The sequence below is a fragment of the Sparus aurata genome, chromosome 4 (genome assembly GCF_900880675.1).
Source record: "Sparus aurata chromosome 4, fSpaAur1.1, whole genome shotgun sequence".
Classification (NCBI taxonomy): domain Eukaryota; kingdom Metazoa; phylum Chordata; class Actinopteri; order Spariformes; family Sparidae; genus Sparus; species Sparus aurata.
Window position 1 is genome coordinate 927,089 of NC_044190.1, and position 18,471 is coordinate 945,559.

The 18,471-nt window shown below is 40.2% G+C and overlaps 3 protein-coding genes across 6 annotated transcripts in view; 1 reads left to right on the forward strand and 2 right to left on the reverse strand.

Moving 5' to 3' along the window:
• LOC115580079 (uncharacterized) overlaps positions 1-18,219 on the reverse strand; it is a 38,324-nt gene extending 20,105 nt beyond the window's left edge. Inside the window, exon 1 of the mRNA XM_030413944.1 lies at positions 18,112-18,219. The gene's annotated coding sequence lies outside the window, so the exon portion shown is untranslated. The remainder of the gene's footprint in view (positions 1-18,111) is intronic.
• Positions 1,962-5,655, forward strand: LOC115580081 (probable serine/threonine-protein kinase samkC). Of its 4 annotated transcripts, XR_003983815.1 has the most exons (7): positions 2,018-2,325; positions 3,093-3,152; positions 3,237-3,329; positions 3,430-3,525; positions 3,675-3,854; positions 5,138-5,226; positions 5,351-5,655. XR_003983815.1 is itself a non-coding variant. In XM_030413950.1 (3 exons), exons 1-3 carry the CDS (start codon positions 2,023-2,025, stop codon positions 3,258-3,260), a joined length of 387 nt encoding a protein of 128 aa, XP_030269810.1. In that variant the 5' UTR covers positions 1,962-2,022; the 3' UTR covers positions 3,261-3,668. The 4 variants fall into 4 exon arrangements, 1 of the variants encoding a protein (XP_030269810.1); XR_003983814.1 differs by lacking the exon at positions 5,351-5,655 and having other exon boundaries at positions 2,129-2,325; positions 5,138-5,343; XR_003983816.1 differs by lacking the exon at positions 5,351-5,655 and having other exon boundaries at positions 2,131-2,325; positions 3,093-3,111; positions 5,138-5,343.
• LOC115580080 (uncharacterized) lies at positions 10,999-14,157 on the reverse strand. Its single transcript, XM_030413948.1, has 3 exons — positions 13,058-14,157; positions 12,455-12,593; positions 10,999-12,090 (listed from the first exon to the last, which is right to left on the reverse strand). The coding sequence occupies exons 1-3, from the start codon at positions 13,672-13,674 to the stop codon at positions 11,506-11,508; spliced, it is 1,341 nt and encodes a 446-aa protein (XP_030269808.1). The 5' UTR covers positions 13,675-14,157; the 3' UTR covers positions 10,999-11,505.
• Positions 18,220-18,471: the final 252 nt, after the last annotated feature.

Below are 18,471 nucleotides of genomic sequence, written 5' to 3' on the forward strand. Positions count from 1 at the left end.
AGTAGTACCTGGTGACCTGCTTCACTTCATTGGAGAGGAGGGAGCGACTGATTTGCAAATCACAGAGACAGTGAGGGGTTTTTTTCCTTACTCTGTACAGCCGCAGGAAGTCTGCATCTCTGAATGTCGCCAGATATGACTTATACCGAAAGTGCAAAACCCCCCCAGCACTGAAGACACTGCCTCCTACAGAGCACAACGTGCACCTCCATGGACGGCGTGCCCATCTACAGATGCTGCTTTGGAAACCAGCAGCCAGCCTGATCCAGCAGCTGTGGACATCACCAAGTTTGGATGGAACAAGAAGGAAGGTGAGAAGGAAGGAGAGGAAATCATCATGCCTGTCCTGGATGCAAGCCCCGTTGCTCCTCCTGCCCTGTTGGACATTATCAGCTGTAGCTGGGTTAAAGCCATGTACAACAACAAAGTGTAGCTGTGCAGCTGCAGGCCTTGCCTGTACCAGCTACTGCTTCTGCAATGGTTATGACAGTACATGTTGCACCCCACTCACACACTCACAGCAAGAAGAGCAAGACGACAAAAATGTAGTCGAAGAAGAAGATGAAGACAGAGCTGATGATGATGTTGATGATGAATATATGGTTATATAGTGCAGAGTAGCAGAAGTACAAGGTGCGATTGCTTGATGAAAGTTTTCTAGTTTTCTGCTGTGATAATTTTGGGTATACTTCTGTTTTAAAATCTGTTCCAGGACTCTTGTGTTCTACCTGTAACTTGTATTATACTCCTTTCTCTGTATTATTTAGCCATAGTCATAGTTTGATATGGTACTTGCCTTTGTTACCTCCAATGTCACCTCAGAGTGTAATGTTATGTGAATTAAAATGTACATATTCTGCATCATTTGGATAATTGTGTTCATAAATATCCTGCATGTTATTTTTCTATAGATTCAGTGTGCTCTAAAACATCTAAATTGACTCAAAATTAATCAAAACTGGGAGTTGAAATATGGTTTAAACTGCCATTTCGAATTTTGAAAATGTCGGATATTCCTGTCGGCATCAAATGTTGATACTTCATGGAGAGCACTTTGATCTATGCCACCCTCACAGAAGAAGCACTTGTAAATATCCAGTCGTTGCATTTCATCATTACATCGGCTTTCCCCCTCCAGATTCAACAGCAGTACGTCTAGCTATGTACTGTCACACACAAATAGGATTTAATGTGATGTGATGCAGAACTAATGGCCAAACTATGAACTCAGTAGATGGCTATATGAATAATCTAAAGTTGAATTAAAAAATAAAAGCGAAAACCCAAGATCTCTTAACATTTAAGCAATTTTTGCTGCCTTTTTTTTTATAATTCCACCTATATTATACTGGGCTTTTGAGGTTTTTTGGGGTCTAAAATGTCTTGGTACTCTATTTTACACTTATAGTTTGAAAGATCTACTGGCCAGAGTACAAATTAACAAAAGGAAGCTTATTCAGTGGTCTTAAATGGCCATTACCCTGAAAGTTTTACTCGAGAGGAAAAAAACAAAAAAAACGTTTTTCTTGGATATCTTGGATATTGTTTTGTGAGTGATTTGACACTAAATTTCAATATTTCAGCTGGGCTCCTAGGCTGAAATCATTCAGAAGGTCCTAAAGAAGCTTCATGTAAAATGTGGTGCTTTTATCCCCTCGGTAACGGTATTATGTAATTTGTGCGCTACCCAACTGGACTATCTCCTTCTCCGTCTCCTTCATCTTCTTCTTCTTCAAATTCGCGGGTTCCGTAAACATTTCCATGGTAACAGCGAGCTCCACCAATCTGATACGTCGCTGTTACATTCGCAATAGTTTATGGGATGGCTAGTTCCTTTACTCTTAAGTTAATTATGTACACAGTCTTGTACCTTTGCTTTTCTCTCCATTTTCCATTTTTTTTTTTTTTTTTGCGCCTAATTAAATGTTTTATGGTCACGATTCATCTCCTAGCTGATTGGCTTGGTTCCAGGCCTAAAACTCTTTATATAAGGATTTTATGAAACATCAACGGAGTAAATGAATGGCAAATTCACTTCCGGAACCGGGGCCGTTAAAAAGGTGGGCGGTCACTGTTAAGCCCTATATGCCAATAATACCCAACTGCAGCCACTGCAACCCCCGAAGCCACTACAAACCACGCCCCATGCAAACCACGCCCCTACAAACTACGCCTACGTGTTGCTACGGTGGCCGGGAAGGACGATTAAACTCACAGCAGCAAATGCAAGCAGTCAAAGAAGAAGAAGAAGAAGAAGAAGAAGAAGAAGAAGAAGAAGAAGAAGAAGGCAAATGCAGCGAAGACAAGATGGCAATGCCAGTTCAGGTGAGACGCATTTATATTATTTTTAAGCTCCCGGTTAGGAGGTGTAAACATTGAACACTTAATGTCATTTTAACCATACGTTCGCCAACTGCAGTTGTCAGCAGCACCTGTAGGCAGACAAGATGGAGATGCCGTTTCAGGTTAGGTCGTTTAAATTTTGGGAAGATGTTGACGTTTAATTTAATGTTTGAGACGTCTTTTGCCAGGCAGAAAGAGCATTAATGACTGTTTTTCAAAGACACCGGACTATTTGTAAAAAAAAAAACACACATTTCGTCAAACCGATACACTGAAAATGTGTGTAAGCAAACCCATTTTGTGTCATCTTTTACGTTATGAAAATCAGATAAATGACTGAGCAAGGGATGATAACAGAAGTATTGAGGGAACACGGCACGTAGACGCAGAATATTGTCATTTAACATAACAATGTGTTATTTTGACACACAAAACCATTTAAAAAAATAGGGTCATGTTTTATATCACTTCAAATAACTGTACTGCCTAGAGATTTGTTAACGGTGATGTTTAAGTGCATGTCAGAAAGTGACATACAAATACATTTATTGCAAAAATGACAGATGTATTCTTGAATCCATTTAAATTGTTCATGTTTGATTTGTTTATTGTAAAAAGCAGAAAGTTTGTACATTTTGTCAATAAACCTAATTTGCAATGGGGGTGCGATAATTTTAAGTGCAAATGTCAATTCTACCTGGATCCCCATAAAACAAACTGACACAATTATGGTTTGCTTTCTTCCACAGGACACCGACCACATGTACAGTAAGAGGCCTTACAGCTTTCCACCCAGAGAGCATGTTATTGTGAGTGAAGATTAACCCAAGAGAACAACATATCCAGTGTTTACAGCTGTGCACTAAGCCATGACTTTGTGTGTCTTGATTAAGGACTATAATGACAGCATGGACTAACATGATGTGGTCACCACAACCAGAGACGTTGGGATCCTGAGTGAAGACGCATCTTTCGACAGGCTTGTGGTAAGGACATGCAAAGGATCAACAAACAACAAATCTTATTTGATATACTTAATCAGAATAATTACGTTTAACATCTGAATGCTGTTTGATCAAATTTTAGGAAAGGGCTCAGCAAGCTGAACACCATAGAAAAGTCACTAGTGACCTTCATGTAACGTTCATCACTCAGGATAACGGTCTACTGCAACATCTTGAAGTGAGTTTGAAAATGGAATTTAAGTCACATAGTGTAACTAATTTTGGTCAAAATATGTTAAATGAATGATTTAAGTGAAACATTTTCTGTTAGCCTAGTGTTCGTACATTTATTTTGAGCATTCTCCTAAGAAATATATATATTTACAGGCGGTCATCGCATGAAAAGTTACATCCTCATGGGCAACATCAAAGGGCAGGGTGATCATTTTCTTTGTGGAGGATGAGCAGCTGGACAGAGTGCTGGGCTTCTTGACAAGCCTGGTTGAAGCACAGACAACCAGATGTCACAATCACGTGGCATTTGTTATGGATGTGCTTCTGCCAGAGGTAAATTATGAAACTTTTTTATTTATTATATTAACATATTTTGTATAATTGTTATTATTGTCAGTCTTTAACTTAGGTTAATATCTTGTTAACTGCAACATGACAGACAACTTAAATGTCTAAATCAGCGGTCCTCAATAGGCGGCCCCCGGGCCGCATCCGGCCCGCCGGCCTCCTGTTTGTGGCCCCCGAACTGTTATTCCTTCATCATGTGTTTTGGTTGGGTCAGCACGTGTGCACCGGGACTTGTCTCCATGCCAACGATACACATACAGCTGGGTCACTCACCGCTGCGATCGCAACTTTTAACTTTCACTTTCGTTTTCGGAGCAGTTCGCGTATTCATATTTCGCCGGTGGAAAGAGATTGAAATGGCGTTTTCCAAGTAAACTGCTATTACAAAGTGGACAATGAGAATCAGCCACTCATAGAAGTAGGAACTTCGCATTCATTCATCCTCTAACCAGGACAAAACCCACGGATCTGACGGTGCTGCTATAACACACACTTACGTTGTTTAACAAGTATTAGATTAGCAAGTCTCATCATGTATTTTCAGAAGAAGTGTAACGGATGGGGGAGTTCCTCCCGGCAAACACCCTTTCACTCATGGTGCCAAAATTTTTATCATCCTTGTTAAAACTCAACACCATTTAATCACAGAACGAATGACGTGAATTAACCCACAACCATCTTACATATCATCTTATTCACAAACACATTCATGAACCATAATTACACCAACACCAACAGAATACCCAAGAGTCATTGCGCCACAGTCCACAAGGGGCGTTACAATATGCCAGGAGAAGCTGTGATGAAGATTTCCAATTTGAAACGGCGTTATGAGACGAAGCATAGGAATTTTGAAGAGACATTTCCTCAAAATTCAGCGATAAGCACAACACCAATAAATGCACTGAAATCGTCATATCAAGCTGCAAGCAGGATCCTTGTTACATCTATGTCACCATGAAATAAAATAATGCATGACTGAAGTGATGGACACAATGTTTGAAGGCAAACAAAAAGAGGAAATATTCAACTATGTATTTTAATTTATGTTAAAATGGAAATTACATTTTATTTTAGTTCGTATTTTGTTGTTTAGAATGAAAAGGATATTTTGTTTTGAATATTATAGTATTATTGCATGTGGCCTGACCGACCTCAATACATGGACCTTTGAGTCATTGGAAAAAATCTTTGTGGCCCCTTAAGATTTGTATTTGAGTACCCCTGGTCTAAATGAAAGATGTCCTTTTGTTCACCTCATGACACAGGCAACAGTCCATGCCCTTTCAGCTGTCCATGCATTTTCCATTGACAGAGCGACAGAAGTGTATAAATGTGGACTGCAGTATGACTTGAGGTATGCTACATACATAAGGAGAGTGCTAATACCTATAAGTATTGTTTTTTACATTGTTTATGACAGCCTTTCCGTGTGAATTTCCTTTTACTAATCGCTATTTTCTTCCATTTTGTCTCATCAGTGAAAACGGCTGCTGGCTCATTACATGACAAACAACATGAGCAAGGAGGCTCTACAGCAACTAGAAACATATGCTGAAAAACTAAGAAGAGCTCTGGACTCTGAGGAGTTTTTGAAGACGCTTTAGTATGTATGTAGGATGAATTAAAAAATAGTCTGTGAAATGATAATGTTTTATTTTTTGGCCAATAAAGTTGTTGCTGGCTAATTCATTTGTCTCAACTTTTGTGTTTTGAGGTTCATATTTTAAAGACCTGTGTATGGTCATATTTATAAATACATAAATATATTTTATTTGTGTCAAAGGGCGTCTTTTTGTGTCTTTACTGTTAACCCATAAGAAATCATCACCTTAGAGTGATAATCATGGCATCTGATGTAGTAGGCCAAGCTCTGTGACAGTGTGGCTCTTAGAAAAACGGCTGGTGGAAACAACCTATTTTAATTGAAATGACTACTACTAATTATTATTATCATTGTAAATATTTTATTTTATTGAGTTTAAAATAACCTTGTGCAGATACATTAGTCACTTATATAAAAAATGAAAAGATGCATGCACCAGATTTAGCAGTCCTATATAATCTTTTATCAGATTAATCTTTTATCCCAATCTTTTATTTTTTTTATTACTTAACTTTCTATTTTTGTATATATTTATTGTTTCAAGCACATTGTTTGCATTGAAAAGCATTTAATGTTGTGAATCAACCGTTAAAGTTGTTAAAAATGATCTGGTTATTGCTTTGTTTCCTTTGTGTTTGCGTTCTGAGTGCTCTGGGCCTCCACAGCCACCGTAGTGTTGTATGGGCGTGTTTTGTAGGGGCATGTTTTGTAATGGGCGTGGTTTGTAATGGGCGTGGTTTGTAGCGGCTCTGGCTTGGCTGTGGCTGCAGCCATAAGGCGAGTTCAAGATCACGCAGTGCTGCGCAGCGCTGCATAAATCGTGATGCATGCTGGTTAAAATGTGTCCACGATGACCTGGATGGGAGTGGTTTCTGCTCCGCATCTGATGTCACATGACCTTAAGTTATCGCGGGAGCGAGGCTGCTGCAGAGCATTCGCGCAGTTGCTCTCCAGGTACTGCGCGACCCCAGACCCACCTTCATGACGTCAGGACTTTGCCCTAATTGGCTCTCATCTACGCTGACGTATATGATGTGTTTCGATGAATTTCCATATCCATAAGGCCTCTGCCTCTTTTCTACTCAAATATCAAATACTTTCAGATAAGTAGAAGCCGTGTGGCCGCACCTATGGGATAGTCACCATGAATAAACCTATAAAATCCTTCATGTAACGCAACAACCCTGAAAGATGTCGTCAATAAACTGCTCAGTTCTGTCAGCTTAGTGTGATGATGGAGAAGTGGTTAACTGCTGTGTCCAGTGTTATCTGTACTATCCACTCTTATTAATTAACCCTTTCTGTTCCCGTCACATTAACAAATACAAAGAATTATCCTGAGCTATTCTGCATGTGATGAGATGGCACAGCGGGACAAGGAATCTGATTCAGTCATTTGTTCTAATTATTGTATTTCATTTATTCAGTGAAATATATTTAATTCATTGTGAATAATGTTGCTATGTTCTTATGTGTCTATAGTTATGCTTATTTGTTAAATGTAGTCAGCAAATTCCCCTCAGCTGTGATTTAATCATGATGCACCTAAGCACAGTTGTCATCATAATAATGAATAACTGTTGTAATTGTATTGTTATTGTGCAAGACTTACTATAATGTACCAGATAGACAAAGTTCAAATGTATTTAATGGTGACATTACAAGGAAAACAGAACATGAGCATTTACAGTAAGACAACATTTAGGCTCTTCATCTACTCTTTATGAGCCACTGTGTGACCTTTGGAGTGAAGTAATTACAAAGTATCCAAATTTGAAGTTGTTATTGTGACAAAGCTGTCACATTCTGTTGTCTCTAAATATGAATTAATATATATATTAATATAAATATATATATATATATTAATATAAATATATATATATATATATATATATATATATATATATATATATATATATATATATATATATATATATATATATATACACATACATACATACATACATACACATATATATATATATATATGTGTATGTATGTATGTATGTATGTATGTATGTATGTATGTGTATATACACATATATATATATGTGTATGTATGTATGTATGTATGTATGTATGTATGTATGTATGTATGTATGTATGTGTATATATATATATATATATGTGTGTATGTACATTTCATCTGTGTATATATGTGTATATATGTGTATGTACATTTCATCGTACATTCACAACTACGAGGGTAAGTACCTGATAGCTGCTAGCAGGCTTGCTGCACCTAGTACCAGCTAGTTTTTGTGTTTACAACACATAACTTACTTATCAATAAAAATGTTTTCATATTGAACTATGACATATTACATATTGATCTGCTTCTATCAGTTTCCATGAAAGATCAGGAATCAGGAGAGGTAGTCGTCAGGGCATTGTGCTACAGGTCGCTGACGAAAAAAGAGAAACCTCACAGCTTGAGTGTATGGTGATGCTAACGAATGAATAAGATAAGATAAGATAAGATAAGATAAGATAGCTTATCAGCCAAATAACCCAGCGTTCTTGATGTTCGTGGGGATTAGCAAAGGTAAGTTACAGTACAACATGTTTACTATACCTTGCTTGTCCCCCCTGGGTTTTTGCTTTCATTATTTATTACGTTGCATGCTATGAGTTAAGAGCTACGTTATGAGCCCAGTGTTCCTGGGGACTCAGCTAGGTTAAAGTTTAGTGAATGGTGACTTGAAAATAGTGACTAATATTGGAGTAAGCAGGTTAGAAAGGTAAGTTTACCTAGCTGGTCCCCACTGGGTGAAGTTTTTCTTACTCATTGTTTAATTTGCTTCTTAAATTAAGATGCAGTCTGTGAAAGGTACTACTGAAATACAAGAGAAGTTCATATGGCATAATATTCAGCACATTAATCCGAACACATAGCTCAGAATATTATATTTTTACCTAATTTCAAAACGTTAGACAGAGGGAAGACATCAGGAACAGTCTGCTGGTCTCAGGCAAGTAAGATTGCATACTGTGGGAATTGTTTGGCCACCATCAAGTCGTTACTGTTCACCTCTGATGTTGTACTCTGCCTCAAATCACTCTCCCAAACGTAGTGAATATGTGGAAGCGGGGACAGTACAAATCAGGGTCAGTGAAAGGAAAATCATTTGTTGAATCCTAGAATAGTATAGGCTAAAGAAATTACTTACAAGACAAGACTGTATCTTAAAAGAATCTGTAAGCAATGAGTATCTTAAAAGAATAACTTACCAAGCTACGATAAATGATGACTTACTCTGACATTCTGACTTTGCAGGTGGTGCTTAAAGACAGCAAGCCTGTGCAGCTGATTCACCACACATGCTCTTGCATTGCTGGAGCTGCGCTGTGCAACCACTGTGTTGCCCTCTTGTTCCAGTCAGCTCACTTCTCACAGTTGAAGGTGCCTGTAGTCCCCCCTGTGCTAAGCTGTACTGAGGGAGAACAGCAATGGCACAAACCTAGGACTTTGGTAAGTCAACAAAAACCTATAACTAATAACTTTTTTTTTAGTTGTTATGTTATTTAACTGGTAATGTGTTTAAACTGTGTCTGGCATACACTACAGGGTATAAAACCAGGCCCAGTAGATAAAATGGCAGTGCTGTCTGCTAAACCGAAGAGCAGTCCTAGAGCGACAACAGAGGGCATAAGGTAAAAGCTCAGTATCATAGCAAAACATGGGCAGAGTCAGACAGTAGTGAAGTACATTTACTTGATTACTGTACTTTTTTTTTCTTTTTACATTTTTCAGTTTCTGGTTTTGTTGCAAGCTGGTTAGGAGTGTTAAATAAAAGTCATGCTTAAAAATATGAAAATGACTTGCCTTGTTTCATTTTTGCTCCATTCTTCAAGGTTTTTGCAGTAAAGATTGTACAAAAACCTCATCGAGTAGGTTTCTATAGGTGAAGATATTGTGGTAATAATAATCAATATTTAGAAAATTTACTTTTAATACTTAAGTATTTTCAGAAACAAATACTTCAGTACTTTTACTTAAGTAAACATTTTGACTGTAGAACTTTCACTTGTATTGGAGTAAAATTTAACACACAGCAGTATCTGTACTTTGACTGAGGGAAGGAAGCTGTGTACTTCGTCTGCCTCTGTGCATGGGTATTTTTATTTCAAATGTATCAGCTATCTAGCATTTCCAATTAAGCATGCTTTACACTTCACAGGAGCACACTCTACAAAGGCCTCAGCGGGGATCTGCCTGACCTTTCTGTCCTTCGGGTGAGTAGGGGAATAAAGGATAAAGTCACATGTATAGGCTGATGTGTAGAAATAGTTTACTCTCCTTATTTAACCAGCCTGAAAATGTTCAATGTTGTACAAAATATGCCAGTTGCTGTGTGCATAGAACTAACATTGTACTTAGTTGATGTTGAGTTGTATTGCTAAACTATATACTACTCCATCTCCAGGTGACTGAGGCTTACACAGACTTCTCCAAAGCTGAGTCACCAATGGTCTGTAGCATGGGCATCAGCTGTGAGGTTCCATTGGTCAACTCTGCCCTTGGGATGGTGCAAGCCGGAAGCCCCATTTCCTACCAACAGCCAGCAGCAGCAAAAAGAGATATGTCCTTTCATGTTGCCCCACCTCGTCCATCCCTACCCTTGCAAGGTTACCACTTGGAGCCCTCAGCCCATATGTCTGAAACCACTGAGGCAGAGCGTAGGCATTTACAGAGCTTACAGGTGACATGGGATATGGCAAATAGACTAGAAAGCACGACAAGAAGCCAAAGCTCCTGTGAGGAATGGTACCAGTTGCGGAGGCCAAGACTCACTGCCTCACGTTTCAGAGAGATTTGCTTTGTTAGCGACAAATGTGAGGACAGTCTGGCTGATAGGATCCTGAAGGGAACACATCAGACAAAGGCCATGAGAAGAGGACTGGAGTTGGAGGCTGATGCCATATGGGAGTACACACAAATAAAGAGAGTCAACCACTACCCATGTGGCTTTATAATCCACCCAGACACGCCTTGGCTGGGAGCATCCCCGGATGGACTAGTTTTTGACCAAACAGAACCCACTCCTTTTGGTCTTCTTGAAATTAAATGCCCTAATGTTAAAAATTATGTTGACTGTCCCTATGTTAAAGTGAACTTGGGCAAAATGGAGCTGAAGTGATCACATGCGTACTACTACCAAGTTCAGGGACAGCTGCTGGTAAGTGGAATGACATGGTGTGATTTTGTGGTGTCGGCTGAGGAAGACACATTGATTGACAGAATTTACAGAGATGTAGAAGTGTTCAAGGTCATCAGAGACAAAGTTGACCGATTTTATTTCCATGTTTATATGCGAAAATGCATGTAACTGATCACCTGTGGGGGATCCAAACTCCATCTGTCTGTCTTTTTTGTTATCCTTTTTTGTTTATTGTTTGTGTTTAATAATTTAGTTATTTACTTACTGTTACCTGTTATTGTCTTTGATTATTTCAAACATGTAAACGGTGAAAACAATCAGACTTAATAAACAATGAACATAAACATGTAAACATGGCTGATTTATTTTTAAATGATTTCTTTTATTTTTAAAAACTTTGGCTTAGACAAACACATAAAATGGGAGTTCATATACGTAGTATAATAACATTTTCTTTTAAAAACAATCACACAAGTTCAACAATCCAAGCAATGAAAAAAGAACAACAAGCACTCTCAAAGAAAAAGTCTAGAGTGCTCAGCCAAAGAACGACCACAAAACAAGTGAAAAGGCCAGCAACAGTCAGTGTCCTTCTCTCAAAAACTTTTAATACCTCAGTGGCACCGGCACACGGCACACAGCACACAGACTGGTTTGAACCGAAGCCTTCCTCAATGTGTGGATATTTTTTTTGCAACATTTCAAACATCCTTTGCCCAGGTCTTGACCAGAGGGCCATTTTGGAAATTGGAGAGTAGACAGGCGACTGTGAAAATTTGGTTTATACTCCCTGATATCGCAAGTGGGATTGTGGTATCGAAGAGTTTATTTTCCTTCACTCTTCTGATTAGCCTCTCTACATGTACCCTCAAGCGAGCAATTGACTGTGTTTCCAGCACATCTGCCTCTGCCATTTGGGCCCTCTGGATGACAAAGGCTGGACGGAGACATTTCCAGGGGCCAGGTCGTCCACCAAGAAGCCTTTGTCCACCATGATGGCTGTGTTGTGGGTAAGGAGGTTTTTTATTCCAGACTGACGGAACACTTCCTTGTCACTCATGAAACCCTCAAAGAGGGGTGAGATAAAGGTGAGAGCTCCGTGAGGGGACATGCCAACCATTGCCTTGAAAGTGCAATGTGACTTGTAGTGTGAGAACACTTCACTTTGTAGGACCAGGGAAGATGGTGTCTGACACCGTAGCTCCGTGCAGTCAAGGATGACTTGGGTGTCACTGTATGCACTGAACTCAGGTGGAAGATTTGCTTTAACAGCTGCAGGAGACATCCAAAAACAGACAGAGCCCAGCAGGCTGTAAAGAAAGTTGGCCCACGTGACAATGATGCGGCTTACTGTTGCTCTGTGTATTTTAAAGCGATGAGCCAGTTCCCTCTGTGTGCAGCCAGTGGACAGGTATGTTAGGAACAGGAAGAGTTCATCTATCGCCAGCAGTTTCTAAGGGTTGGGGAGAAATAGATAGATAAAATACACCAGTGGTTCCAGAGACATACAATTGATTGTTTTTGTTTTTTTTTATTTCACAACTTTTGCAAAAGAAAACATAAATAAATTAGATTAAATTAAATCAACAATAAAACCATATAAAAACATTATATAAAAAATACATTTGAGTCATAGCAGGAACCTGGCTCTCTTAAACCTAAACAGAACCTTAATTAATAACAATATTTAATAATTAATGTTAGATTTTGTGTATATATGTATTTTCTGTTTGGGTGATGGTGGGTGCCTAAAACATTTGCACAGTACTGTAGATACTTTATTCAATCTGAATAACATTTTAGACATCAACACTTACAGTTGGTCTGGTGACTGGGCTTTCAGTGACTGTGCTGGTGACAGATGCTCTCTTGGCTCTGCTGGTCACCCTGATCATTTTGGAGGTTGCACTCTCAATCAGGCTCCAAAATGCCATCAAGTGCTTGTAAGATGGGAATCTGCAATATAGTATCAACATCAGAAAAAGAAAACACAGGGAACATTGTAGTAACACATAGAGACAGACCATGGAAGACAAAGTACACAAATCCTGTACATCAGTGAAAGTTTACACTTTATATTCACTGCTGTTGAAATTACACAGCCCAGACATAGCCTCTCATTTAATGTGCTCATTGTTTTCTATTCTTTAAGGTAAATAGGCCTACAAAATGTTTTTTTGATGTGTTGAGGCTGGTTATGATAACACTAATATTGTGCAAAGCGGGTCAATAACAGTGGCTACTGTAATGACAGGCAAGGATGCACAACTGATGCCTAACTGATGGGTCAATGCGAACAATTTTATTAAATTTTCCACCTCAATCAAAGTAAGTTGCGGTACTGCAGGCCATTTAATTTACATAGTTACTGTCCAACACTGAAACAGAAAGGTAACGTTAGATTGTACAGTACACCTTACCTGGTGTAAAATCTAATGTCCTCAGGTGACGAGGCAAACCGCTGAAGTCCAAAAGAGTTTTTCAGATGGAGAGTTTGCAGTTGCTCTCTCAATGCCTCAATTTCAGACTTCATCCTCTCGTACTCTTCCTTGTCCACACAAACGGTGGGTCGGGCTTCGTGCTCCATAGGAACTGCTTCCTCATCTGGGACAGCTTCATCTGGGACGTCCTCGATGTCCTCCGGCTCAGGCTCCGAAGTTGAGGGTTTAGGTCGACGTTCCCAAACTCCGGTCCGCCTCTTTACGGAGTAGTCGTTCCAGTCAAACAAAGATGGGACTGCATCGCGTGATAAAACACGCTTACCCTTAGCAGTCGTCCTAATTAAACTCTCTTCAAAGTGACGGCTGCATACCTTCGTGTGCTGGGTGACTGTGAATTGCACCCTCCGTATCCCGTGTAGCCACTTAGCACGTAAGCTAGCATCTTGAGGAAACCGATGGAAACTTAAAACACTGTTGTATCGGCTTGAAGCCGAGCATCTCGGCACACAACAGTGTTCCTTTGAGCCGGCAACAGTTTTCATCAGTTTGAATGTACCACGTACATTGTATTTTTTTCGCTCACCAGCAACACTCATTTGGGAAGCGCCTTCGCTGCTACCATGTAAACAAACCGACCGGAAACCGGTAAGCCGACTTCTTGCCAAACCGGAAGTACGACACTACGCTTGTGCACGTAGGCTATAGACATAAAGAGTAGACGCCGCATGGGCTGCTGGGGCGCAAGAAATGCGGCCGCCATCTTGGACCAGTCATTCTACTCACAGTTGAGCAGCAGAAGCAACGAGATGCTAGAGCACTGTGCTGCATATTCCTGTTCTAATCAGCGGACGATCGAAAACAGGGCTCGAGGGATTACTTTTCACAAGTAGGATTGAACATTACTATCGGTTGTATTTCGTGAATCGAATATTACAGTACTGTATTTATGTCCACCAGCGAAATCGTAGCCAGCTAACGTTAGCTAGGCTAACTTATGTTTGTTGCCGGTGTTTCGGATTAACACGCGTCTATGTTAACTGGCGACCGTGAGCCGAATGCGTCTGTGGTCGCCGTAGCTACAACAGATGTTGAAAACGGGAAGAGAAGACGTAGCTGTCCTCTGATCTGCCGCTTTGTTCAGGTTTTCTCTGTGCAAAACATACCTGATACGTGTTCGGGCTCCTGTTTGATTAAACATGTCTAACCTTCTATCGCTGTATCAAAGTTGCTGGTTGTTACGGAAGACGTTGTAAACAGGAAAGGGGAGAGTTGCTCTTCCTGTGAATGTGTATCTCTAATAAACCTTTATTAAAAACACCTACTCGTGTCTTCTCCCTGTTTATGTAAACATGCATCACATAGAGGAACTATGTAACCCTTCTAAACAAAAATAAATAAATAAAAGAATTACGGGACTTGAACTCACATTCACTGAGGGAAAAAAACACCAGCGCGATAATCAATCCACTATGCCAATCACATCACGCAGGTGACTCGCGGTATCACCTATTTCTCTCCTCACAGCAGACACACAGCCACCTCTGGGTCGCAGGAGGAGGCCAGATCAACTTGGGACCACAGTGTCTGTTCACCACGTCTGTATGTGATGATTTATAACACAAATAAGCATAACCTTTATGAAATGCACATACTCATCTTTGCTGTCTATTTGAGTAAACATTCTTCACACAGAAGAACTATGGAACCCTTTTAAACGAAACAGAGAAAAAAATCTAATAAAACATAGGACTCGAACTTATACTCAACGAGGAAAAAAAGCAATCTAACGCGTGATAACCAATCCACTATACCAGACTTACCACACTTTGAATGACAGCATAGCCTCTCAGCATAACCACAGACACCTTTTGGTCGCAGAGGGTGGTCAGGTCAACTTGTGACCACGGCCAATATGCACCAAAAATATAATCAATTTATGTTAGTGTCTGTAAGATTGTGACTTATAGGCCACTTTAAATGTGTAGGAATGGCAGTCTTACGTCCCAAAAGATGCAACAACTGGACAATACCAAAATTTATGAAAGTTTTCCTCCTCTTTATCTGCTCAAAATAAAAGATAGACCCAGTTATTTTCCATCATTCAAGCATTTTATTTCATTTTACTTCAATATAGAAAGTTTTTATCAAGAAAGACCATATTCTTTTGGAAAATCTTATTTGTGTTATAAATCATCATCGTACAGACACGGTGAACAGACACTGTGGTCACAAGTTGATCTGGCCTCCTCCTGCGACCCAGAGGTGGCTGTGTGTCTGCTGTGAGGAGAGAAATAGGTGATACCGACAGTCACCTGCGTGATGTGATCGGCATAGTGGATTGATTATCGCACTGGTATTTTTTTTCCCTCAGTGAATGTGAGTTCAAGTCCCGTAATTCTTTTATTTATTTATTTTTGTTTACAAGGGTTACATAGTTCCTCTATGTGATGCATGTTTACCCAAACAGGGAGAAGACATGAGTATGTGTTTTTAATAAAGGTTTATTAGAGATACACATTCACAGGAAGAGCAACTCTCCCCTTTCCTGTTTACAACGTCCTCCGTAACAACCAGCAACTTTGATACAGCGATAGAAGGTTAGACACGTTTAATCAAACAGGAGCCCGAACACGTATCAGGTATGTTTTGCACAGCGAAAACCTGAACAAAGCGGCAGATCAGAGGACAGCTACGTCTTCTCTTCCCCTTTTCAACATCTGTTGTAGCTACGGCGACCACAGACGCATTCGGCTCACGGTCGCCAGTTAACATAGACGCGTGTTAATCCGAAACACCGGTGTTCACCTGGCTATGAACTAAGACTTTGTAAGACATATTCCATAGCACCTTAGACTACTACAACTGCCACAAGAATGCTATTGTAGAAACAAGACAAATATTACTGATATTACATTGACCAGCGAATTTTACACAAGTGGCACAGACTGTATTATTCACATGTCATTCACCCTAACAAAAGTAAGATACCTTTTCTGTCTCATACACACCCCACAAAGCAACGCTATGTAGGATACGTGGTCTGCTACTTGTGTCTACAATTTGTTGCCGGTACCGCCGCCGCCGCCGTCATTACTGGTACCGGTACCGTTCCGGCGGTCCCGTTGCTGGTAGCGACGGCACTGCCGCTGCAAGTAGCCGTCATCATTGCCGGTAGGCTCGTGCCGAGCAAAGCTCCAGACAGTTGTGACGGCCTTCCTGCTGTGGGTGTGTGTGTGTTTTCCTATGTTTGTCTGTCATCCTGCAGGTTCCTGGTAAGCGGAGTTATAATCAATACCCCTGGGAGCACCTGATCAGTCCTCCCCAGAGTATTTAAGACCTGGCTGCCTTTGGGATGCTCTGATTTTTCATCTTTTTGAGCTTTTCTGTTTAAGAGCACCATGTGTTTGTTTAGTTGGCCTCGCCCTGTTTATGTTTGGTCCAGAATTTAAGATTCAATTTTTGTATCAGGGGAGAAGTTACAAGTGGTTTCCAGTTTTAAATATCTTGGTGTCATCATAAACTCAACTATCAGCTTCAAAAAACAAGTTAAACAAGTTGTTGCAAAAACAACATTTCACCTAAATAATTTTGTATTTATTCGCAAATATCTCACACCTGAAGCTGCTAAAAATTATTTTCATGCTATGGTTTTCTCACATATAACATACTGCTTAACCACTTGGTCTCTTACCATTGACACAACAATAAAGTCTGCACAATCTGTATACAATTGTCATTGTTTTGTATTACTCTTCTGCTTTGTATATGTCCGATTTTGCGTGATGGTGCCATATTCCCTCCTGTCTTTTGTATCATGGTAACTGTCTGCACTGACGGTCTGCACTGACTGTCTGCACTGATAGTACTGTGGTGGCTTTTTCTTTTCTTTTCTAAATAATATTTAAAATGTCTAAATAAATACAAAAATAAGTATTGTTTGGTTATTTAGTTAATAAATTGTTTAATTTTTGCAGTTTACACCTTGTGTCTCTCTTGTTTTGTTTATGGCTCAAGAGCTGGGCCAACACAGTCCTTCCAGAAAAATGATTTGGGGCATCTCTCTCTCTGTCCTGATATTAATTATATTGGTACATATATAAATAAAATAAAATCAGAGAAAATTAAAAAATATATAAATCAGAGTACCAATATAATTCATATCAGGACAGAGAGAGAGAGAGATATCAATCTATCTATCTATCTATCTATCTATCTATCTATCTAGATAGATATAGATTACTCTATGATTTCTATTGTGTTTATATTTATAGTGTTTGCAAAATACCTCTCATACATCATATATATCATATATCTGAATATTCTATTACTGTTAATTCCTCTATGAATATTAAAACCGTGTTATCTGTATCATAGCTACATGTATGACGTTTGCAGCAAAGAAAACCCCGCGTGAAAATCAGTTTAGAATACAGAGTTACGATTGATTTAAGTGCGCATTGAACTGCCAACAGATACACGGAGTGGAGCGGTTGACCGGTCCAAGATGGCGGCCCCACGGCTCGTCAGCGCCAATAGGCAGTAGCGGTCGATGCGGCGTCTACTCTTTATATGTCTATGGCTGCAGCTAGACCCTTCACCCTTCTCGCCGGAGTCCTGTCCTGACACTGGAGCCTGCACGGGAAGCAGCCTGACGCTGGAGGTCTGCAGCCAGACCCCTCTCAAAAGAACTGCCGTTCCCATCACTAGCATGCGGTAGCAAGACTGCTGGAGCGACGTGTGTCCGGAACGTCCAGGAGCCGACTAGAGAGAGAGAGACAAAGAGAGCGTCTACCGCAGAGCATCGCGACTTAATCACGGCTTGCTGGAGAGAGCGAGGACGGCATCGTCAACCACCGAAACACCGCGACTCAATCACGGATTGCTGGAGAGAGAGAGAGGACGGCATCGTCAACCACCGGAGCACGGCTTGCTGCTAAGAGAGAGGACGGGAACGTCAACCGCGAATTACCGCAACTTCACCAACAGAGGGCAGCGCTTACCAGCAGGTGCTACGGCTCTTCATATATCCTTACCTGACTTCAGCTGGCATGGTCTCCAGTCTTCAGGCAGACAAGAGCAGTTCTGCAATAATCCTTTGATTTGAGAGTACCAACCTTCAACTGAGAGTACCAACCTTCAACTGCATGGATATTTTAAAGGTTGAAAGAGCTTAACTATAGAGGGTATGCGCGTGACGTAACGTTACCCGGAAGTCGCAGCGGTTACGCCCACTGAGTGACAAAAAAACGAGTGGCAGAGCCACCTAAATTTAAGATTGATCCAACATGGGGAAGAGCTGCTGTTCAATCGACTGCACCAACAGATTTTCCAAGGGTTCAAAGCAATGTTTTTACCGTTTACCTAAAGCAGCTGAAAAGAAAGGAGATGGAGAG